Source organism: Betta splendens, chromosome 5, assembly GCF_900634795.4.
Source record: "Betta splendens chromosome 5, fBetSpl5.4, whole genome shotgun sequence".
Classification (NCBI taxonomy): domain Eukaryota; kingdom Metazoa; phylum Chordata; class Actinopteri; order Anabantiformes; family Osphronemidae; genus Betta; species Betta splendens.
The window spans coordinates 13,269,014-13,293,243 of NC_040885.2; the positions used below are offsets into that span (position 1 = coordinate 13,269,014).

The window sequence follows — 24,230 nt, forward strand, 5'->3', positions numbered from 1 at the left end:
AACATCCACCACATGGGGGAGCCCGGACACAAAACAGTAATACATTGATAGTCTGCATCCTTTTCCATTACCAAGTGTGATTATTCCTGTTCCTTCCAGCATCTAAGCCAACCCTTTTCCATGTTATGAATCTGGGTCGAGTGACATCATCAGAATATACACCCATGGTTTTAAAGAGCACCAATAATCTAGAAACAGGTAAAATACACACAACATCGATACGCTTAAGTAAAAAGACAATTTATTTGTTAATCAGAATATACAAAGCAGTGGCTGACGTAACCGAATGTCATTCTGGTTTTGAAAAAGGCAGTCTTAGACACAAAACTGGGCTACCCAGCCATAACATAAAACTTATTTAAAACTCAAGAAAAACAAAGTATAAATGGTACAAACTTGCGTGGAATGCATACAGAACAAATGACCAAAGCCTTAAGATTTAAGAGGGGTTAATTAACATTGCAAAATCCTGCCTCCAGAAAACAGGGTCAAGCAATCTTATCATGGAGGCGCAAGACATATCCCCTTTATTCATTTGAACCATCTGTTATGTTAACAGGGCAGCTAAGCCAAGGATTAAGTAGCAGCTCAACACAAAAAATTGCCTCAACTAATAATGCTAACAACTGTCCATTAGCCCCTGCTTAAAACTTATCTTTGGTCCTTTAAGTGAATCTGAGAGGTCAACATGAGCCTTAGAGGTGAGCAGCTGCCTGTATGTATGAATCATCTGGTCAGCACTGAGATAGAGGTTGTGCTTCTAACATACTGATATAAAACCTTAAGAAATGAAAAACTGATCTCATGGTGTGGCCCAATTTGTACAAGTAGAAAACAAAGCTCATTTTGAAGACCAATAAATAACATTTCATAAAAAAAGGATGCAGGGCCACTATGTTTCAGGACTCCAGTGCAATGTAACATGGGAGCAAACAAAAAGAAATCTCTCTCTAAGATACAGAAAAGCACAAGCTCTATAACATGATGTTGACCAGGCTGGTTAGACAGTGCTGCAAACATGTAGCAGGGTAGAGACCTAAGCCTCCACTTCTGCCTCTTTTGAATCTCCATTTTCCTCTGTCTTCTGCTTTTTTGTCTCCACATTTTCCTAAAGAGAGAAAATATTTCACATTAGCAATGATTCAGATTAGTCGACACACATGATGAATGAGTGATTAAATGGTATACCAACCTCCTCTTCCTCCTCCTCCTCAGCTGCACGCTTCACCGGCTGTGCATCAGTCTCCTCAGCAGGGGGCGCCTCCTCTGCCTTCTCTGTAAGGACAGCTCATCAGTTTAGAAAACCCACTCTCTACATTCAATCAAATTACAATATTTACTACCGAATGTGATTTTAGAGTAATGGCCACACAGTGACGAGAATATGTGCAGTGTCAAGACCAGGTGACAACTTTTTAAACATGACTGCTTTCTGAAGACAAAGTGCCATAAATTAATTTACCATCTCCATTCTTGTGCTCCTCCTCCTCCTCTGCAGGTTCTTCCACTTTGTCAGTATGATCAGCACCGTTCTAAAGGAAGGGGAAAATAATGTTAGTCTAAGCCAGGGTTTTATCATGTGAGCCAATTTACTGGGTTATGGACATTACTTAAAGACAATAAAATGACATCCAGACATATTACAAATAATCCTCCTATGGTTTAGTAACATGCTACTTTGGGAACCCTTAAGAAAGGCATGTGTTTAGTGCTCGTTACCTCCCTAGAGGATTAGCTAACAAGCTGTGAGAAACCTCAGACTAGGAGACGTCCAAAGCCCTGCTAGCTAACATCTGTGCCGTTTCACAACCCAAACAAAGCGCAGTGTGGAGGAGCAGCTGAACAGAAGGGGGAGGCGGGCGCAGCGACACCTGCATGGTGAAGGGCGCTAAGACAAAAGGCCATGAGGCTGGTCCCTCGTCTCCAACTCACTGTGCCATTGGCAGGTGCGTCCCCGCTGTCGGTCTTCTCCTCCTCCACTTCTTTCTTCTCTTTCAGCTCCTACAAAATAAAAGCAGATTATCAATGAGACAAAATAGGAAATGGGAACCGTTTTTTTTCCGACGTGCTGGACGTTCTCGCCACGTGCAGCTGATTAAAACGTCGGTTAGCAAACCTGAAATAAGTGACATTTAATGGAGACCACGTTTGAAACCCCCAGCAGCGCGTAATGTAACGCTAGCGTTACTGTGGCTTCCCGCCCACAGCAGCAGCTCCACCAGCCGCTTCCACCGCTTTGTCTGCTCAACAAGCCATTAGGAGCGGACCAGATCACACATTTCCATTTATCACACGCGGGTTTTGCTTTCCGCGTAAACTAAATCGTGAAGGAGACAAAATAACTGTGTGTCGCTGTCGACAAGCACCGTTTCACGGCAGCAGTCATTTATGGAAAAACACATTTCCCACAATCACTGTTTCAACTCGCACGAAGTAACGTTATCGGTAACGCGCGCTTCTGCCGACGCGCGAGCCGAGGCTACTGTCCTCGCGCTAGCTGAGCCCATTGTTAAAACAAACCACAGAGCAACTTAGAAAAGTTCCCAAATCTTTTAACGCGAAACACAAAAACTGAATGAAACGCACCTTTGCGGTAACCTCGGCAGTTGCGGTCGTTTCAACAGCTGTGTCGGCCATAGCGAATATGGTTTATTTATTTAGATATTTATATTCCTGATAGAAAAGGTTTTTGCAATTGATGGCTCTCCTCCGTCGTGCGGATAGTCCAAAGACGCCAAGAGAGAAATGATGTCTGCCCGTCTCCGCTTTTCTCCCGACCTCGTTGAAAACCTTCTCTCGTTGGTTACAGCGAATCGATCCCACACACGATTGGACAAAGCCTACAACAGGAGCTGTTGATTGGATGAGTGTCTTGTCAATGTTGTCTCGACTTCCCGCCTACCGAGTGCCTCGTCGCTGATTGGTCAGTCGGTTTAAAGCGCTGCCTTATGATAGCTGAGTTCTTTCTTTCTTTCTGTCAACTACCACTTTGCGTTGAATCATTTACCCCAAATTTTAAACAATATATGTAAGATTGTCAAAACTACATTACCCTATTGGGACCCATGGGGACGCACTAATAGTTTTCATTCACTGCTTGGAAAAGTTTACATTCTTAATCCCACAGACGGGGATTCTTTGTTTTAGCGCTCATTCTCTGCAGACACAGAGTATCAAATTACAAGCAAAAACGACTAACATGATGTGACGACGTGAACCCCCCGTGGCCACTCCTCCTTTCCACATTTAACTGTTGTAAAGAAATGTGTTCCTGCTCACTACACTGTCACCTTTTCAACACCAAAGGCAATGCAACACGTTTTTTAATGATGCACATCGCATCAAGGAATTTACAGTTCTAAGACAGACCGCCTGTACAGCCTTAGATTTTGAATTTCTTTCTGACAAATTTAAGAAAAATATTCATAACACTAGTTTGGCTTTAGTTTGTGAATTAACGCCAGTGCTACTGTCTAGTATTACTAGCATGTTCAAGGGAATTGCAGTTCAGGAATCACATAGATAAAAAACAGATAACCGTGATTTATGAGTGTATCAGAGTCAATAGTGGGGTGTGGTGTGGTACAATAAGCGTCCTTGTCTACCTATAGACATTTACAGCTCAAATTAGTTTACAACCATACGCTTAAAATAGGTGTCACCCGCAAAAGTACTGTATAGTACTGATAAAAGTACACATGTCCTAAACTATTCAGAAGCTCAGATGGAGTATATAGGCTGTGAAGCCTACATTGCACATAATAGATGTAACATTTCTAATCCACACTTGCTCAGAAGAAAGTCCATGATGGACACAATCAATACTTGCTAATGTGTCTACTTGTGTTTCATGAAAGTGCAATGCAACTGATGGGCATAACCCCATAGATACAGCATAAATAAGACCAGTTTTCTTTAAAATATTCATATTTCAGGGCTGAGTTAAATGTTTCATCCATTTATATTAAGTAATTATTTTTAGATACACTGCTTATTAAAACACATTAGTGTCTCATATACCAAACATGCAATTTGTCTTCTCCTTCTCAAGTTCTAAGGTAAACTTTGCCGTCCTTGCAGTCACTCATCCAACTGTTTAACCAAAGGAAGTGGTAACACACAGCTCTGTGAGCCCCGGGCGCTGTAATTTAAGGCTGCCTCTGGTCACTGCCTCACTGTCAGAAAGCAGGCATGTTTTTTTTTAAAATCACAGGTAGAATCATATTGCCTTGCTGCCCTGACCTACAATTAAATTCCTCGAGCAATCTTTATTGCCCCGCCTGTCATTGTTTCCAGTCACACACAGTTTAATCACACAAGTTATCAGAAAGTTTTTAGAGAAACAGTAGAATTTCAATTTGTTTAAATTTAGTATATAAACTATATTCATTCATGTTCCACAGATGGTATCGATATCCTTTTAGACTGGTTTGGAACTCTTTCTAGAATTCTTACTAGGGTTTGTATCCTGAACATGTCCCAACACACCCAAGCAGAATATCTTGACACAAGTATTTCTTCATCCTCTAATTTTAGTGCTGCCTGGAACCTAATCCTACACTGTCTCACTTATCTTCCCCACGCCAGAATTCAAGCCACTGATTCTGACGAACCCTCTGGGCCCTTTTTAGTCATTCCTCTCACATTTAAGCTGAAATATAATTATAAAGACTGTAATTACATGCAGAGATCAAAGAGTTGTGTCAGTGTACCACTCTCAGCCTGGGAGATTTATTTTCCTCTTCATATAATGATGTTTTTTCACTTCACTCACATTGTTGTTTTACAATTTCCCCTCATAATTAATAATATTTCACAAAATATTGCTGTTTCAAATTTCATTTACCACCACTGAACAAATATTTAGGTGATTATATTTAAGCGGCAGTGTGTTCAACAATTATTGCGAGCAGCAGTGAGGAGCCTCCATGTTGCTGCAGCTGCAGACGAGGCTGAGTTGGCATTACATAAAGTGTTACCTTTCTTATTTGGGAATTAAACACCATGTGGAGACTACAGGCACTAAAACAGACATCCACACTGAGTAATGGCCTCAGTGTGTGCAGAAATGGTAAATCCATGAGAAGAACGATGGGACAGCCTAAAACACAGCACAAGGCATTACTCACTCTTTTTCTGTAACTGGAAAATGGGAGCAATCAAAGAAAGGGGGAGTGTTTGTGAGAACATTTCCTGTCTTTTTTTTCTTATTTGCCGAACTCAACATGTTTCCATGTGTTACAAGTAAAAACAAGACTTTCTATGTGCAGCCTGTTCATCCTACAGGTAAAATTAGTCAATGTGACTGTGGCAGCAAGTAGGCCAGTCAGGGAAAAAGATGCAATTCAGACAGTAGAAATGCAGTTCATGTGGTGACTTTTATAAAGGTCTTTGCCAAACAACTGGAGCGTGGACCACAATTTCCACAAGCAGGAACTGGAAAATGTTTTTTTATTCTGTCCAAAGTTATAGGACCACAGAAAGCAATACTGTTTAAAATAATAAGCCTTTTGTTTTCATGGTGACGCATGTTCAGAATGTAATGATAAATTTCATTCCAATGGTCTGCCAACAGGTCTGATGACGAAGGATGAGAAGTGCTGTATCTTAATTCCACCTTAATTTCTTCGGGACGGAGGTCTGACCTGACTTAAGGAATGTTGGTGCTCGGGGGTAGAGCAAAGTGGGGCCCATCAAGGAGCAAAGGTCAGGATTAGGAGGGGGAAGGGTCCTGATAATTGCAGGAACTGATGGCGGCAAACTGAGCTCTTTTGTTTTGAACAGTGGAGATCTGCGTGGCCTGTCTTGCTTTTTGAGTTCTCAAGCAAATCCTGCAGAGTTCAGGGACAACATAAAGTTGACTTCTCACTGTGTCTCTGAGGCCGAATGCACAGTGAGGAAGGAAGTATGTAGCCCATTGGTCTACAAATGATCTACAATTAAAAACAGTTACTATTCACAATTATGAAAAACATATACTCAATACAGCTAAAAGACCTCCGGCAGCTTATAGTATTTTCACATAAAGCTGCAGGGATGTTTCTAAATACAGAGTCACAGCATGGTACCTTTTTGTGAAAGAATGCCGTGAAGCAAAAGTAACGATCCAGATAAATTAGATAAAACTATAAATATTGTTTTGGTTTTGCCTTATCATTGTGTAAGAAGTAGCAAAGTGCCCAGATGAAGTACAAGAGCAACATGAAGCAAGAGAACTGTATGAATAATGGACAATACACAAATAAGCATGAGAAAAGGTGAATGAAATGAATCGCAATCAACATGAATAAAGGTTATTAAATGATGTTTCTATAATTCCACAGTGTGTCTTAATAAAGACAATGGAAGTTGCGTAAAAATGCAATGCAAAAGTTTTCACGAGAAACACCTTAACTCGGCATTGGCATATTGCCATGAACTCCCTCTATCCTGCAGCTATGGATACTGTGGGGCCGTTGTGGTTGTCACGTCTCTTCAGTGCCGTGTGGATTAGTCAGTGGTGCTTCGAGGATTTGAAACGTAACAGTCTTTGCTGCCAGCCTTTCCACGTCTCAGTGCATTCTGCCATTAAGTCAGGGGAGTTTAAAATGGGTGTGATTAAAGGATGTGCATTGTTTGTGAAAAACACTGCCAGGGTGCAGCCAGTGTCTGGATGACGTTGTTGTGGTAACGTCTGTCTGTCGCCTTTCACCTGTGTGTGGGACGAGACAAAGTGTTTCAGGTCCAATCACTAAGAAATGAGCGTAGAAATCATGCATCAGAACTAAATCGATAACTTTATCTTTAAAATGTTTCCCTAGAGCGAAGGTTAAAGATGTTTATGTGAATGCAAGCGGCTGAAAACCCAACGCCGGCCATCACAGCGTATAAGTAACTGGCAAGAGACTCCCGACTCCCAGACGGCATGTTTATACTTGGTGGATGTGTCGGATAAAACTGCAGGGAAAAAGGTCACCTGGGGTCTGTTGCCCCAGCGACCCAGACCCTGTAAAGCTGCTAGAAGTGAAATGGATAGCTGGACGGTTACATCCATGGCAAAGACAATCACAGATGGGTTCAGTATTGCTCTTAAAGTAGACAATGTCAGTGTAGTAACTTAGATATTTATTAATGCAATTGGCATCGCTTCAACTCGATCGCTTCAACTCTATATGTGTACTTTCAAACTACACCAAAAATAAATAAAATAATGGATGCTACTAAAAATGGAAAACATACACACACTTCCATTCTAGTGGAGACATATTTATCACACTGGGTTTGTCATATACAGTATTTGCTGTCTTTGCTCCCCTTCGTGAGGACTTAAGACAACATGATTATTTTACACCCACCAGAATCTGATAAACACTATCTGCCGCCATTACTTTGGTTTAATAATCTGCATAACTGGACAAACTAAAGCCCAGGTGTTAGTGATTGTGATACTGTTGAAGGAGAGCTGAGGACACAAGTTCCCCGGAGCCTTATAACATTCACAAACTTGCCGGCAGACGGACAGAAAGGTGACGCATGGCAGAACCGCGGACCTCCTTCTTCTGCCCTCCTTCAGTTCAGCTGCCGCTTTACTACCTTATTTATTACAACTCCTAGCTCCACCCCTGCAACTGTCTCGCCAGAGAAAAGTGGAAATTTCCAGTAATTCCTACCGCTGTGCACGAAAGGCTCCTCCTCCCTCTGGTTTCCCGCCTTTGACTCTACCTGCTCTTTCTTGCAGTACACTGGCCTCACGGCCGCATGGCCCTCTGCTGCTCGGCCTCCTTCAGCTCAGCGCTTTCAGTTTGCACAGTGGAAAAAAATGCTTCTCGCATTTCTAAAACACTGCGATTTCTTATATATTAAAGAGAATCCTTTGAGCCATTTCCGTGTTTACTGTTTACGAGGGACACTGTATCTTCTTGAATAAACATTACGAGTTAAGCTCAGTGTAACAATTGCATTAGTTCTTGAATGATAACAAGGGTTGGTTTGGGATCACAGAGCAGATGGTAGATTTGCATTTCTATTTCTCTGGCTGATCTGATATTCCGGTGTCTGGCTTGTTTTGGCGTTATCGCATTCTCCAAATCTTTCCTACACATTTACTGTGAGATTTTAGGATTGAGAATGTGACAAGCCGGTTGGTGTTTACGTAAGGTTTAAGTCGGGATGAGGTATGAAAAATATCACCAAACGTTGGTGTGTTTACAGCCTGAACCTCCAGCTGCGTGTGTGGTTTTATAGGTTCCTCTTTATTTAAAAACAAAATATAACAAAGTATTCACAAACAGCAACGATGTTCGACAGAGCGTAATTTTAGCTAAACTATGAATAAAGGTATCAGACAGCTGGAGAGGAGAAGTTTGAGTGTGTTGGTGCCATTAGGCTCACTGACCTTAGACCCATTGTGAAGCACCAACAAAGAGCCATCTGCACAGCAACCAAAGCTGAGATGAGGGACGTGCACACAGGGGGCTGGGGAGGGGGAGGGACACAGGAACCTGGGGAGTGTGTGACAAGGGAAAAGAGAAATCTCTGATAAAGAAGATGTAAATGCGCCTCGATCAGCTGGACCCCGACACGTCAGAGCGGTCGGTGGTAACGTCTCCGGGGTGTGTACACACACGCAAAGACAAAACAAGTATCTGCATAACATATCAACCCGGAGAGTGCATTGATCTCTCTGCTGCCACTAAAGTGGAAGACAAGAGCTGCCGGCCTAATCGCTCAAGAGCACATTTCCTGCCCCCCTGCATGAGATGAAATCAACTGTAGCTGTTCAAGGCTAATATTTAACCCGAAGCTTGTGCCGGCAGAAACGCGCAGCCATCGTCTCTGCGCTCGTATGAAATGTAGCAGCGTCTTAGTTTAAAGGCTCTGGAGCCTTTGCAAATGTTACATTGTAACCAATATTTAGTTTTGTTCACACAGTGTGGAGGGTTTTTCAAAATGGTGAAAACAAAGACAAAATGGTGTCAGGGACATCTGTAAAATCACAAATGTTTCACAGGTAAGACATGAGAGTCAGAATTGCTTAGCAACAGCAGTAAAAAAAAAAATCTTGCAGCTTGTGCGGTAAGTGAGACTCTGATGGTGCTGCCACCCAGTGGTGAAACGTTAGCGCGCGGTGAGAATAATTAACAGCTTACCTCCCCACTGTGTGAATGTGCAGTGGGGCGAAATGGCTGCAATTATGTGCAAAGGGTCTGAAAAATCACACAAACGAAGAAGGACTTGAAAGAAAAAAAAATCGTCATTTTTAAACCCTTCAAAATCGCTGTTTGTAATTTGATTGGCTGGAAAAAGCACAAACTCTCATGGAGGGCGGTTGCTTAGCAACATTGAAGGGAGGGTGGGATGTGGGTGGGAGGGTGAGCGTTAGGGAGGTGGGACCTTCTTCAAGAGGAGGGAGAATTATGGGTGCAGGCAGACTGAGTGGGGAAATACCTGGCAAAATTCCCAAATAAACAAACAAGACCGAGAAGGAAGAGAAGAGAGTGGGAGACAGAGGACAGGGACACGGTCTGGGCCCTGATAAGAGCCGCGTCGGAGATAAAGGGGACGAGACGTTTTAAAAGTGCTCGTACAGTTTGTTTCTGAAGCAGGGGCTCAGTAAAAACAGGAAGTGGACGACTTCTTGCTTTAACTTTGCCTTTAGGGACAAAAGCAGACAAGAAGTTATTCACTCCACAACCTGCTGGACGCTTCAGACAGAACCTGATGCAAACAGCACAACTGCTAAAACGGGACCTGGGCACTTCAAGGTGGTTAATGAAGAGCAGGAGAAGCCACACAGAAGCCTGTAGTTCACAGTTAAGCACGAGGAGGAACACGAGCACATGCACAGCCTTTGGATCGCTACTTCACGATTAGGATGAACTAAGCTAATGCGGCAGCTGCAATAGTGACATACAAAAGAATTGGGAGAATATAAGGTTTTAAAACATTACTCTTTAAAATAACTCTAGACCGTTGGGCTACAGGAAGGAGAAGGTGGAAAATGTGCTTATAAGGAGAGGAGGAGTAAGAGGAGCTGGGTGGGGGGTGGGTGCTGCTGCTGGTAGGTACAGCCTGCTGGAGGAGGTGGGCCTTCAGATGCCTGGTGCAGGCGGTCTCCACAGGCAATGAGGACTCTTTGTCAGGAGCAGGAAATGAGGTTTCTGTTGTGATTAAAAGGGAGGTTTCTATGGCGATGCAGAGAGCCGTGTGCACAGAGAATTGGCCGGGAGTGGAGGGGGCTGAGTGAGAGTAGAATTTCAAAGAAAGCAGCCTCCTCCATCTCATCTCCCGCTACCTCCTCCCCTTCGGTTTTTTTCCAGGGCACCTTTTTATCTCTAGTAATCTTTTGTCATAGTCACACAGTTGTGACTGCAAGCAGGATTTAACTTCAATGGACCAAGTGACTGGTCGATCAGTGAGAAACGGTTGGAGAGATAGGTTTTATAAAAAAGCTTACAAAACAGATAACAACAACAACAAAAATAATAGCGATGATACTAATAGTTTGATTTATTTTTTGTTAACACAATGTGCTGAATGTCGACTTTGCTGCACTCGTCTTTCCCTGGAAAAAAACTGGATGATGGCATTGGCGTGACCTTTAAAAGCTAAATATAGCCACATGCTTTGTTAATTGTTTCACTGATCTGTTGGTAAAAATACGTTTCTTAAAATAATTCCATCCTGCTTTTTTCTTTTGTACAGAGGAAGCTGCTCCCCACAGCAGAAAACGCCACCCTTGCCCCAACACAGGATCACTCCAGGATGCTCGGATGAGATGACATTTGAAAATCCCGAGGATCAAAGTGAAGTTTCTCATCCTGGCACCGAGTGATAAAAAAAGAGGCTTCTGACAACTGTGGTTCACACGAAAATAAAATGGAAATCTACCTGAGTGCGCCAGGATTAAACATAAACACAGTTTAATTGAATAACATACGTGACATCCTGCACCCAGTCATGCATAATTAACGCTAATGTTATAATTTACTTCACATACCTCATTCTGTTCATGACGGCAGAATAGATTTCATTCCAAATTTGATGCCATTAGACTGTCATACAGCCTTGCCCACATGCAAAGAGTTGATGTTAATGACTGTCATGACTCTCTATTGACAAAGGTTATAGAGGACAGTTCAATTAAATGACACGAATGTTATGAAAGAATTCTGACCTCACAACTATGATTCACAAAAACACATCTGAGAATGATCATAATCAGTCCTCAAACAATAACTGGTTCACATCAGTGAGTACAGTAAAGCACTGAAAGCTTCTCAGCTCCTTTCTGGAAACACTGAATCAAGGTCTCAGCATGCAAATGACATTTAGGAAAGCTTCTGCTGCCCCCAGCCTTTCCGCTTGAGCATAGCAGCCAGTCTCATGCACTGAGCTGCTGCCAACGAGGGAGAGCTGTACTGAGACCAGATTGTGGCGTCGAAGCCAGATGGCAGGACAAACATCAAAAGGACAGCTGGTTACCAGAGTCTAAAAAGGCATCTTTATAGCTCCAGATCTAATTAGTTCCAACTAAACAAATCACTCCAAGATACAATATAGCAACCATGCCAAAGATGCATCATAAAAGGTGACATGCCCATAACATAATCAAGCTTTTAATGATTACGTGCACAAGCTGCACCACTACAGGCTGCTTCCATCAGTGCTCTGCATTTATCTTTATTATGGTAAACAATGAAAACAGGCTCTGGATCAGATTAACGGCTCTTCCAGGGAGTGAAGGAAGTCAGATTGTTGACTCGTCTTTGAGGCTTTGTTTGTTGCCTGACTTCTGCAGAACCTTTAAATCATATACAGAAAAAATACATGAGCAAATAGTTAAAAATAAGATCAAACCATGAATCAGAGAAACAAATGAATGATCGCACTAACCCTTTTGACTATTCTTGTGCGAAGTTCCCCCTGTGAAAGTGGACGTTCCTCTTCATCAGTGAGAAGAGACTCTTCTGCGTCATAATCCACACTGAGTCCAAACAAAGCGGATTACTAATTTACACTATTACTTACTGTATTTAATCACACACTTCCGGGCATCAGCTTCAAATAAAAGGCTGACCTGTTTACTGCAGGTTGGATGGCAATGCTCTCCTTAAGCAGTTCTGGATTTTGACCCAAAAGGAATTTAGCCAAATCTTTGGGATTGTAGTCCTTTTCCAGATCCTATTAAGGTAGTGCACAAACACAGGTGCAAATTCAATTACAGGGTGAAAAGAATAGAATATAACATAAATGAGGGTGGATTGATGGGTTGATGTATGACTTTAGAACTGAGGAAAGCCTGAATGGTGAGCAGCTCGTTGGTCTTCTGTTCCACTAGACCCAGGTAGGACATGATGTTGTTTTCACTGATCCCGGTAGAGGAGCCCAGCATGTTTTCTATTACTGAGCGATCACACTCCATTTTAGAGAAGATGCTGTTCACACCTGTGGGATGGCAGTTTGAAAGTCAGGACTGCCTGCAGTACAACTATGCGCACAATGAAGCTGCAGAAAGGTTCAGGTGCCTCCAAACCTGTCTTAATCTCATCCAGAATATTGCTAATGATGTTGGCTTGGTTTTCGTAATCTTCAGCTTGCAATTCAGTTTCCTTTTGTTGGTCATCCAGTTCTCCCAGCATCGAGGCGTGAGCTTGTTCCTGTTGCGAGAGATCTGCTCGAAACTGCTCCATCTCTGCTTGGATCTGCACAGTCACACATTGTAGCAGGTTTAAAACTACCAGCGTGTCCTCAGTAAAGGTCACACAATCATTTCATCTCACACTAACTCATCATAAAAATCACTTCTATCCTTTCATTTCTTGTAACTAACACGATTTTGTTTGCTGAATTTGCACACAATCGTTCTAAAAGTAGTTAAAAGTAGTTTAATATACTCTGCTATTACTATAACGATGAGTATTATCATTTCATGAAAAATTGATGGAAGAAATTAATGATGAGCCATAAAGAAGAAGTATACTAACCTGGCTGATTTGATCTTTCAGTGCTTCTGCCTTATTGTTTTGCTCGTTGACAAAATTGAACAGAGCAAAGTTCCGGTCTTCAGCTATGCAATTAAATAATAACACAGCAATCAGAACCAATTATCTGGTGCAGTGACCCAGCCAGTAGGTCTGCTTGGGTTGGTATAAGTGCAGTTCATCCAATTGCAAAGGCCTGTTGTGCCACACCTAACTAACAAATCTAGTTAAATAGTAAACACCCTGTCACTACAATTGGGTGGCACTGTTGTAAAATGCCTGTAACAATCCTCCACTGTAACAACAGTGAGTGATTGTCTGTATGTGATGAACCGGTGACCCTGCCTCTCACATACGTGAGTTATTATCCTTATTGTGAATATTCAACATATTCAACTAGAATGTGTACTGGAAACTAGTGAACAGGAAAGTAGTGGGATTGAGTGGGTCATGACATTACTCTGAATGGATCAGGGTTTGCTGGCTCACCTTGGATGAATCGAGTGACCAGCATGTCCAGGTTGTCCTCTCCTGTCACAGTCTGAATCCTCTCAAACACCTCCTCTAGAGCATCTAACGACTCCTGTCTTGAGTCCATCCTCTTTTGCTCATTCACCAAAGACACTGGGAAAAACAAGAGCCATATGAAACCCTCACCACTGCCAGGACACCCATCGTTATTATCACTCACATGTTGCTTATTCATACGGAATATTACTCACCATAAAACAAACTAAAACCTTCACTAATGAATGTCTACCTAACGTTATTATCTCCTACTAAATTGCACTGATCTTCTTTCTGAAGCATTTCTCCTCCCTGTGCCTGGCACAGCACGGTGACAGGCATCTTCTTATTATTCTAATACATTTCTCAAGGACTTTCTGGGAAGACTGACTGTACTTTTCACACTTTAGTTAGTTTCTCAGCCAAAAGTAATGGTAACACTGTTTTTTTCTACTCTACGGTTATAAGAGACTGTGATTATGCAACAACTGCTACAGCTCACATTAAATCAAAATTTTCTATACTACAACTCTATTATGGAAATGTTCACTGCCTATTATCGGAAATTCAGTAACTAAAATGTGTGTCTAAGCTTTAATGTTTTAACAATGTGAGCATTTCAAACTCTGAATAAAGAAGGTTAGTATGTTACTGAAGGTTAGTATCCAAAAACACAAACACAGTGCTATAATAAAGTTTGCCCATACACAACTGGCATGAAAATAAAATAAAATAGATAACACATAAATAGATGTTTAATTTATTTACATTATTGTACAGTGTCAACACAGTGGTTGTGTCTTACATCGCCTGTGTCCCGCCTCATGACTGTCATCCTGCCCGCTCTTCTCGCTGCACTTGATGGTCATGAAATCTTTAAGGTTACACTCATGTTCTATAACCCTTTCCAGTTCCTTCATCTCAGCGTTGTACTGGGCAAGGTCCTTGATTGCTTTCTCCCTCACCATAGTCATCTTTGACTGAGCTTCCACCCTGAGGCAGGAAGGTTTTTGATTTCATTAATTAAGACCATGCTGTCAATCTTACATTTACTACATTATAAAAATATCTCACCTTGCATCATAAGCTGCAGTTGACAGGCTGATAATTTCCCCGATCTTTTTTCGGATCCCCTGCAGTTCCTGAAACCAGTGCACAGACATGCAATACTCAGGAAACAAATGAAAAATTGATCATCATTCCTGAATCCTCTATAGTGTGACCCTGACCTTTTCTAGCTTGTTGCGAAGCTGTTGGAAATGGACACGCTCAAGATGTAGAGTCTGCAACTCCTCTCTCAGGCGCCCATTGTTGGTCAGCTGTTCATTGAAGCGAGTCAGGGCCTACAAAAAACATGGTGTAAGAACTTTGTCTATGAAAAAAACAACATCAACAGTTGACATATTCATGGAAAATGAAGTTGAGAACGCACTCTGTCAAGTTTGTATTCCAAAGTGCGTATGGCTTTCTGAGTCCGCTTGACCGCCGACCTTTGAGAATCACTTGTACTGACGTTCCCTTTTCTCAGCTCTGCCAGCTTCGACTCCATGTTTGAGATCTGCTCACAATACAGTCACAATATAAACTGCAATGGCAAACCAGCATTATCAACAACATTTAATTCATAAATATATATAATAACAACCTCTTCTTCTAATTTTCTGTGATACTGAATCTCTTTTTTCTGCTCTTCTTCTACCATGTCCTTCTGCTCCAGCAAAGTGCGAAGACTCTGGGTGTCCCCGCTGTCCTTCTGTTGGCGAGATGAGCTCTTACATACACCAAGATTTTGATGCAAGTCCTCCTGCTCCTTCAGCAGCTTGTCGATTTCCTGCCTTCACAAGATACAAACAGCTCTTTGGATTCAGAAAAACACACACTGGTGACAACGTTACGTAAGCCCAAGGCATATTTACTGTTGTTTGCGGATCTGCTCCCGAGCACTGATGTTGTAGGCCTGCCGATCCCCCTCCATGATCCTGAACTGTCTCTGCAGTTTGGCTATCTCGGATTCTGTCCATACAAATAATCTGGGTTTTTATCTTTCTGGCAACTGGCAACGCACGAGAGTGTCAATGTCTGAACTGTTCTTAATAGCAACATAGGTAACTTTACCTGTTCCATCAATATCTATGTCACTGCCCTCTGAGCGGGCGCTCGCAGCTGATCTTCCTCGACGCATGTTTACACCGGCTTTTGCTGAATTAATATGATAAAGACAGTTTACAGAAATGTGCTTGTGGAGACTGTGACAGAACCATCAACATAAAGCTTGATTAAAAAAAAGAAAAATATTAGATTGTAGAAATTACGTTGCCCTGTGATGAAAACGTCTGCATAAAAACATCATTTGCTCAACAAACCTTAATCACAAACTAAATATAACTCGTCAGTAGAACAAAAAACGCGGTGAAATGGGCTCTGCTTCTACTCAGATTAAGTTTGAAGAAGTATTTGGAAACCTGCATGTTATAAACGTTAAACAACTCTTTTTTCCTTATTTTGACGATACTTTTCGAATCTGAAAGAACAGCTTTAATCATCGAATAGCAAACTCTTCATTTGCAGGTAAAGGTTGCGACTGTTTCCCGTCAGCACGCCGCCATCTTTGTTGACAAATACAAACATTAGCCACTCTTGGAAACAAAACAATACAAACTCTTGTCGCACAGACAGTGGACCTAAACTTTTAAAACCAAAATGACTAGCACCTTCCTTTTATAATTGCTGTATTTAATTTATGCTAAAACAAGGTACTGCGGCGGTTATAAAAGCATTTAAATGTTTTATCTTGGTCCTAGTTGGGCAACATACAGCTAACATAAAACAGTAGAATGCTGTTTGGTATAAATAATTCTCACCAATAGCGAGTTTGCGACTCCTCTGAGACACGCAGCACAGCAGTTGTTGTTGTTAGCAACCGTTGCTAAGCGGCGGGAGCACCAATCCCTGAGCCCGAGCAGGCAGCGCAGCGGGAGAACGATGACGTCACGGTTACAGATGGAGTTAGCCTTTCACATAGCTTCTCAGTGTGCAGATGTGGACCGTGGGAGCGCCACAGATTGATGGGCTTTGTATCTCAGTCAAAAATCACGAATGCAGAGTTAATGAAACGGTGCCATCAAATACATGGTTCGCCACCAGAGGACAGTGAAGTCAATTCATCTGCTTTAAGTTCTATACAGCATGTTTGAGTATTAGAATCTTTATTAAACAAATATTTATAATCTGTTTCAAGATTGTTGTTAGTTAAGAGAAATATTTGATATTTGATAGTGGGATCAAATGCCTAGCATTGGTAGGGCAATAATTAATAACACCGGATCTTTGAACATGTTGGTCAGCGCTAAGCTCCCCTTGATCACAGATTTACAATACCTCCAGAAAGCTTTGTCTGCAAAGACAGCTCTACTGTTGTTTGCACACCCTGTTGCTCTTGAATCAACCCCAATTTATTTTTATTTTTTTATTTAAAAATTACACCTCAGTCTGTTTGTGGCCATTTTTGGCTTAAAGGGTAGTAAAATTTAACAAAGCCAGGGGGTTAAGTTAAGCATTTATTCCAAATTCCATTACAAATCAAGCTTTTGACATTATCAGTGAAAATATGCTGAATTTAAATAATATAATAAATGGTAGCAGTTTTATTGTGTCGTTTTATGTATTGTAATGACTCCCAGACACACCCACAATATGATTACAAATTAATTTAGAAGGACAGACAAAGCCTAAATAGCCTAATGTAACAACACAATATACATTTCATGATCAGTAAGCTGTGAATGAATCACCCTGCAACACATTTCACGACTCCGCGCCCACGTTTAGTGTTCTGACTCCGCTTTCGGCTGCGGCTCTTCCTCCGCTGGAACGGGTGGGACGCCCTCTAGAAAGGTGCAGAAGTGCTGCGGTGTGTTCAACTCCGGCTGCTTCAGCAGAAAGTAACATTTGGGGAAGTAGTAGGCGGCCACCAGGCCCAGGTCGCCTATTAGAGTGAAGGAAACATAGACGGTAGCTCTGTTCTTATCGTTCAAGCCAATGTAGATGGGAATGAACAGAACCCACAGCACACAGTAGATGAGGGAGGAGAAGGTGATGTCCCTGGCGAGGTTGTACTGATGGAGAGGCTTGCTGGCCATGAACGTGCACATGAACGACAGAAGAGCCAACGCACTGTTGAAGCCTTGCATCAAGGCGAATCCGATGAGAGGTAGCACTGGGCACGACAGGAAGGCCCTCACAAAATCTATTTCCATGTTTGCCACATATTCGGTCAGAGACGGCCCCTCCTTAACAAACCAGGCACAGAGACCGACCTGCACTGCACAGAGGACCAGCACCACCAGCCACCGCCCAGGGCCTCTCACCCACTGCAGGTGAGACGCAGCCTTCTCTGGGAACTCCGTCACGTAGAGTATCTGTGTGAAAGGACGGCTTTTAAGCGTCGTTACCGCATAGTCTACGGTGCCGTCGTGTGGTTTTTACCTGCAGTGAGACGGACGTCATAATGGACAGCGTGACCGTCTGGAAGAAGGAGATGAGGGGCAGCTGGAGGCGGCACGCCGTGTCCCCGGGCTGCCCCAGGAACAGCAGCAGGCTGAGGCAGGCCGCCGCCAGGCTGAGCAGCCCCGCCAGGCCCAGGGCCCCCCCCGACGCCTGCACCATGGGGGTCCCCCGGTGCCGGAGCAGCACGGCCGCCACCCAGCCGAAGCACAGCAGCAGCAGCGCCTCCAGCGCCAGCAGCCTGGCGGCCTCGGGCGTGCGCCAGGAGAAGACGTCGAAGCTGGGGCTGGTGCAGTTGTTGCTGCGCAGCGACGACCACTGTCGGCCGGGGCATTTCGTGCACTGGATGTCGTCTGAGTCAGAAACGGCAGCGTCAGTTTGATTTGATTAAAGCGTGTTGCTTGGTTACGCGAAGGGATTGATATCACGCCGTCATGGCTGCAGCCAGCAACAGGTTAGAAAATGCAGACATGAACTGTCCCATTACTACATGTCGAGTATCAGATTGAAGTGTGGACGAGCGGGTTACCGGGGTTCTTCTGGTAGGTGCCTGGCAAACAGTCGATGCAGTCGAAGCAGCAGGAGTGGAAGCCTTTGACTCTGCGCACCTGGCCTGTGGCGCACGCCGCAGAGCAGGTGGACTGAGGGACCTGCAGGGGGCGCTGTGTTACAACCAGGACCGCCGCCATGGAACTGACCTCCACGTGCGAACGGCCCGCGTTACCTGTCCGTCCGCAGTGTGCCAGCGGAGGAGCGACACGTTGATAGACAGTTGCTGATAATAGCCTCCAGCGTAGGTGAAGTCCACGCCCCAGCTTTTCCACACCCACTGAATTAAGTTGTAGCCCAGGTTGGGGTTGCCGCTGCTGTCAAACACCAGTTGAGTGCCCAGTACGTTCACGGACGTGTTCCTCAAAACCTCCAACAGCTGAAAAAGAATGTGTCACACCCGTTTATGTCAAACATGTAATTCTCCAGCGTTACGGGATCACCTTCCAGGGGTAGATTTTGGTCTCCGAGCTCCACATGCAGGCGCTGCCGTTGCACCCCAGCATGTTGTGCAGCGCCTGCGCCGCCGTGCGGACGGCGGCGTACACGCTGAAAGCCGTGCGCTGCACCGCCGGGTCGTTCATCAGGCTCATGTTGGCCGTCGACAGGTACCGACACTGTGGGCACGGATCGGTGGGACTCCCAGGGCCACTTGGCGCCGGGGGAGGCGCGTTGGAGGCGCTCTCCTGGCTGATTTTGCTGAAGAGCGCCTGTGAGTAGGGGGTGAGCAGCGGCAGGCGCTGCGTCCTGTCGGTGAAGCCAATGATGGTGCCGACCGACTGGATGTTTGGGATGGACGTTAGCTGGTTACTGAGGGACCAGCTGGTGCTGGCGATCCACACACCTGTTACGTTCCGCTTGATAACCTGGCACAGACGGAGTGCGATGAACAAAAAACAATCTATATGTAAATATGAGTTGGACCTGCTGCTCCACTGACCTCATTGAAAAAGGCCACAGTTGGTTGGACGATAGAAAAGACCACCACCACTCCCACTTTGTTCAGCAGGATCTGATCTATGATGGTTGTGATCACCGGCTGCGGGTCGGTGTATATTGGAATCAGGCCCTGATAGGCCACGCAGATGGACATCTGCTCCGTCATTTTGGAGAACAGCTGCACCGCTTGCTGGCCGTACTCCTCGTCGCTGCCCACCAGCGCCACCCAGTTCCAGCTGAACGTGTTCAGCAGCTGCGCCATGGCGCTGATCTGGTTTTTGTCGCTGGGCACCGTGCGGAAGAACGACGGGTAGAGGACGCTGTCGCTGAACGTGTCGCTCGTCGCGCTGAAGCTGATCTGAAGCCATAAGGAGTCACACTCAGAGGAGTCACACTCAGAGGAGTCACACTCAGAGGAGTCACATTCAGCCACCAGTTGATTTTACTGAATGAGTGTTAATGTGCCTTCACTGAGGCCCGCGGCGTAATTTACATTTACAAACATTACGACATTGCAATGAAACAACAGAACCTGTGGCATCAGAAAGAATCCCATGAGTTTTCCAATGACGGCCACCATTTCGGAGCTGTGAGGCCCAATCACCGCTGACATGCTGGTCTCGTAGTCCGTGTAGTTACACTGCACGGACAGCGACCTGCTGGCTTTTCCAGTGAGGAAGGAGAGAGTGGGGTTCACGATGATGGCAGACTGTTTGCACGTGTCATACGTCTCATAACCCAACTTGACGCCAGGGAGCAGAAATTGATTGGCGTTGATCTCGTCCACCGCATATTTCATTACTATGGAGAGGGCCAGTCCATTTAGATTTAAACTGTGGAAAACATAAAATTAGATTTGTTCGTCAAGTTATGCAAATATTCATTCATATTTGTGGGTTCTGGCCAAACGTTACCTTTCACATGCGACGCTGCCGGGCATCGTCCACTCACTGAGGTTGCTCGAGAGCTGGTTGATGGGAAAGAGCCCCCCGAGCATGATGTCCCCCGGCGAGCTGAAGAGACTGGTGCTGATGTTCTGGAACCACGTGGGGACCGCGGAGGTTCTGACGCTCAGACCCAGCGAACACAACAGAACCAGCCCAATGGGTGAAGCAGCCATGGCGACGCTGATGAGAGTGAAGTGACAGCACCCCGTGTATGTGTGAGCACTTCATAAGAACCGGGTGTATGCAAAGTCAGTTGCACACCACAAAGTGACATGGCGCAATGAGCCCCTCCCTCCCCGGCCCCCTCAGGTGTAATGCAACATAACAGCTTTCATGATATTCACGGTAAATAAGCATTCAACACTCTTGCTTGAATAAAGGAATAAATTTGAATTTATGTCAATGTGTTGTCCTGCATTTCTTGCATATTCCAGTCATTGGATCAGCAGAGTGCAAAGAGAAAAGACTGATTAACACATTATAATATTTATAATATTATATAGCTTTGAGGAAAAAAACTCGAGACAGTGACTGACTTACTTCAAGTTGCAGTGTCGCTGCTTGTGTGAACTCGTCGGTGTTTGTTTTCATGTTTCCGGAGGATTTTCCTGACATTTGTTTGTGGTTTGCACTTTGATCCTCTTTAGTTTAAGTATCCGTCAGGATGAGCACAAACAGTTGTTAGAACAACAAAGTGGCGCTGACTGCATCACGTCTGCGTTGTTGCTTCCTTTGGCTTTTCATCGTGTCATTTTAATAAATATGATGAGTGTTGAATGACTGACTGCTCACGTCTTCTGTCAAAGATAATGGTACGAGTATTTATTACAATAATTACGCTTTGGTTTATTCACTTCATTGTGTGTTCTTATGTTTTGCATTCACCTCACGGTTGGTTTTGCATCTCGATTTACATGCATTGTTGTTCATTCATACAAACAAATTGACATATTTTCCTCCCAGGATATTTACATAAACCTCAAGAAGATTATCCTTGAAATGCTGTCAAGATTTTCATCGTTGTTTTAATACAACATGTGATTTTCACATTTTTAAAGGTTTATTATAACGTGGAATGGCATGAAATGCTGTCAGACCATCTAGACAGGAGACGAAGCGTACTGTAAGTGTGACAGAAGGCAGGGAGACACAACGGGCAGGTTACGTATCAATTAAGGCGTCAGAAACATTTATACCTCCATCTGGATGGTGTGGGAGTAACCTGACATGCAAATACCGAGGGGAAACCTGAGCATGCAAACAAAACCTGGGTGAATTCAAGGAAACATGAAAACTCTAACTGGAAATGCATTGTAGAGAAACAGTGGAGCTAATTACTGAACCATGACGGTTTTAATTTATCATGAAAAAAGAAAAAAGCTGACAAGCTTAGATTTTTGTTATACATTATGGATATATCTCTTTAATCATGATTTCTAATGAATCCAGGTCTGTGATGTTGACAACAATGATGTTATATGTTGTTGATGACATCATGTATTATGTGATGATGCTTTCTTACTCTGATATTCACTGTAAGGCTTCACTCGTTTCCTTGTTTATATTTTGACCAGTCAGTTTCCAAAGGGCTTATGTTTTTTTTTTTTAAAAATCATAAAATATCGATGTTATGTATACATTCATACAGTATATCGTCGCTTACTTTGTCTCAAAAGCTGATTTTACAGACAGACTCTGAGGAGGAAATATTTAGTATGTATCATGTCAGAAATAGCAGTGAACCATTTAGGTCAACATCTGGGCGGCGTCAAAAAGAACAAGAAAGTAAAAAACGAATCGAAAGAGAAACTGATCAAGGAAGAGTTGGGTTTTGTCAGTCCAGTTCCTGAAGATTCGTCTTTGATGTCTGCACACTCACTTTGATACCATTCAAAACAGAGTCAATGGAGGGAGTGTCCATAATGGACTAAATCACGAGTGTCTCCTTTGATTAATGGGCTTAAGCACTAGTTGCTAAACCGGACAGAGATGAGCTCAGCAGTTATCATGTTCACTTCCCTCTTCCATCAGCAGTGGGAGTCTGACTGAAGCTCAGTCAGGTTTATGACCACACACAAAATGCCCCAAGGACAAAATTATTATTATTAGTATTAGTATATTATACATATTACAAATATGGTTTTGTTCAGCATATTCCATCACATACTGTGAACAACATAGTTTTGTTGCCGCTCTCCATCCGTTTGTTTTCCACACCCCACAAGCATTTAGCCTCATGTACCTCACGCACCTTATCTAACGCTTATGATCGGGCCAGATTCAAAGACAAATCTGGTACAGGAAGCGTGTGTTCAGGACATAATGGAGGTATTCTGTTGCCTATCTGGTTTGTCATCTTGACGCAAGAGGCCGGTGATGAAACACGCTGTTTTTCCTAAGTGCCGCCTGTCAGCTCGCGACGCCCAGCTCTGCCCTCTGTCACACGTCAGCGCTGAGAGCGGCCACCGCCGGCGTCTTCGCAGGAACAGAGCGGAGCTTGCGTGTGATCAGTGAACGCACCGTGCGCAGGCGGAGGATTCAGATTAACATCTTGTTTATGTTTGAGCAGCTTTTTGGATACACTCGCCCTGTTCTGTACTGCGGCTACAGAGAAACCCACACACACACATGCAAGCACATTGTCTGGTTTGCTTCCAGGTATTAGATCATATTTCCTAAGACCTAGTGCGCACGTAGAATCATTACTACATAATTATATACTAGGTTGCTGAAGTAAAAATAATTGTTAATAAGTCTGTTGGGTAATAATTTTCTGGCTCTATCTTGTTTCTGTCTCTTGTTTTTGTTCAATGTTATATCACTGCTGAAAGCAGAAAGTTCCCCATCGTGGGATTAATAAAGTCAGATCTAATCTCATCTGATCTAATGTTGTAGCTGGTGAAGCTGTAGTGTCTTGGCCTATTAGCATCATAAATGTTTGTGAGGGTTAATAAAATAAAGATAAAAACCAAAGCGATGTTTCTTGTGATTTGCCGTTTAACCTTTAACGTTTAACTGCAAAACGATGCAAAAGAGTACATTTACAAAGACATGTCACATGTAAAGCCTGCGTGTGTTTTGTGAAGAAATAAAATGACATAAATGGGTAAAATAGTTTTTTTTAACTTGTGTAATTGTTTAACTTCAACGTCTTCTACTTTGTATAAACTGCGCAGTGCTTTGCGCAGTGTTTGTTTTACCGTCTTCATGGTGATTTGTGTCCGGCAGTACCGCATGCAGCCACTAGGTGGCAGATGTGTGTCCTTTATGGGACTCCCAGTCTGACTGCAGGGCCCAGCACTTGACTGGGACGTGCAGACAGGGAACGTGTAGGCTACGAGGAGACGCTAGGAGTGAGGGGCTCTACTGTTTCCACCGATGCAGCGAGGGAGGAGCTCACCGATGCTGTGCGTCCATTGTGCACATTGTGCAGCAAAGAGTTGTTTGAACAACTGATAATGGAGGGAAGCTACTGTAATGGGTTTTCTTGGCCAAAATCATTTGCTTCAATCAGAATTTGGAGCAAATCCAATATCCAATATTTTCCCGTCCGTGCCTGTTGTAGAGGTCTAGGGATACTACCCGCTCCCCTTTGCTCCCCCTTCGCCCCCCTTCGCCCTCCTTTCCCTCCAACCGCTCCCCCGCCCCTCTGGTCAGCCTCGCTCTCTAATCTCCATCGCTGGCCTGAGAAACACTGGGCCTGTTGTTGACATGCTGGTCTCATACCCCACAGAGGCTGACAAATTATTAGCCCGCCCGCCTGTGCAGAGTGAGGAAGGCCGGCCGGGCCGCAGAATACTAAACTCTGCTGCCGGACGCGGGA

General features: G+C 43.8%; 3 protein-coding genes across 3 annotated transcripts; all 3 read right to left on the reverse strand.

Annotated features, from left to right (window-relative positions):
- Positions 1-224: 224 nt before the first annotated feature.
- On the reverse strand, positions 225-2,785 carry si:ch211-222l21.1 (prothymosin alpha). The gene is made up of 5 exons (XM_029151247.3): positions 2,587-2,785; positions 1,933-2,001; positions 1,463-1,532; positions 1,193-1,275; positions 225-1,108 (listed from the first exon to the last, which is right to left on the reverse strand). Exons 1-5 carry the CDS (start codon positions 2,635-2,637, stop codon positions 1,037-1,039), a joined length of 345 nt encoding a protein of 114 aa, XP_029007080.1. The 5' UTR covers positions 2,638-2,785; the 3' UTR covers positions 225-1,036.
- An 8,796-nt stretch (positions 2,786-11,581) lies between these two features.
- On the reverse strand, positions 11,582-16,475 carry odad1 (outer dynein arm docking complex subunit 1). Its single transcript, XM_029152123.3, has 15 exons — positions 16,331-16,475; positions 15,585-15,668; positions 15,386-15,482; positions 15,115-15,304; positions 14,902-15,027; positions 14,699-14,812; positions 14,544-14,611; positions 14,275-14,462; positions 13,452-13,586; positions 12,966-13,048; positions 12,515-12,683; positions 12,263-12,426; positions 12,059-12,162; positions 11,875-11,965; positions 11,582-11,782 (listed from the first exon to the last, which is right to left on the reverse strand). Exons 2-15 carry the CDS (start codon positions 15,649-15,651, stop codon positions 11,729-11,731), a joined length of 1,650 nt encoding a protein of 549 aa, XP_029007956.1. The 5' UTR covers positions 15,652-15,668; positions 16,331-16,475; the 3' UTR covers positions 11,582-11,728.
- A 326-nt stretch (positions 16,476-16,801) lies between these two features.
- LOC114855007 (taste receptor type 1 member 3) lies at positions 16,802-23,970 on the reverse strand. Its single transcript, XM_029149662.3, has 8 exons — positions 20,375-23,970; positions 19,993-20,293; positions 19,462-19,818; positions 18,965-19,387; positions 18,697-18,900; positions 18,502-18,622; positions 17,955-18,325; positions 16,802-17,887 (listed from the first exon to the last, which is right to left on the reverse strand). The coding sequence occupies exons 1-8, from the start codon at positions 20,578-20,580 to the stop codon at positions 17,294-17,296; spliced, it is 2,577 nt and encodes an 858-aa protein (XP_029005495.1). The 5' UTR covers positions 20,581-23,970; the 3' UTR covers positions 16,802-17,293.
- Positions 23,971-24,230: the final 260 nt, after the last annotated feature.

Coding starts and splice junctions, on each gene's coding strand:
- si:ch211-222l21.1 (XM_029151247.3), bottom strand. CDS start 2,637: ATGGCCGACACAGCTGTTGAAACGACCGCAACTGCCGAGGTTACCGCA. Junction 1,533..1,932: donor ACGCACCTGCCAATGGCACA/GTGAGTTGGAGA, acceptor CCCTTCCTTTAG/AACGGTGCTGATCATACTGA. Junction 1,276..1,462: donor GGAGCACAAGAATGGAGATG/GTAAATTAATTT, acceptor CTGTCCTTACAG/AGAAGGCAGAGGAGGCGCCC.
- odad1 (XM_029152123.3), bottom strand. CDS start 15,651: ATGCGTCGAGGAAGATCAGCTGCGAGCGCCCGCTCAGAGGGCAGTGAC. Junction 15,305..15,385: donor GAGCAGATCCGCAAACAACA/GTAAATATGCCT, acceptor TATCTTGTGAAG/GCAGGAAATCGACAAGCTGC. Junction 11,966..12,058: donor ATCCAACCTGCAGTAAACAG/GTCAGCCTTTTA, acceptor GTTTGGACTCAG/TGTGGATTATGACGCAGAAG.
- LOC114855007 (XM_029149662.3), bottom strand. CDS start 20,580: ATGGCTGCTTCACCCATTGGGCTGGTTCTGTTGTGTTCGCTGGGTCTG. Junction 18,901..18,964: donor CCAAAATCTACCCCTGGAAG/GTGATCCCGTAA, acceptor ATTCTTTTTCAG/CTGTTGGAGGTTTTGAGGAA. Junction 18,623..18,696: donor GGCACACTGCGGACGGACAG/GTAACGCGGGCC, acceptor CGCCCCCTGCAG/GTCCCTCAGTCCACCTGCTC.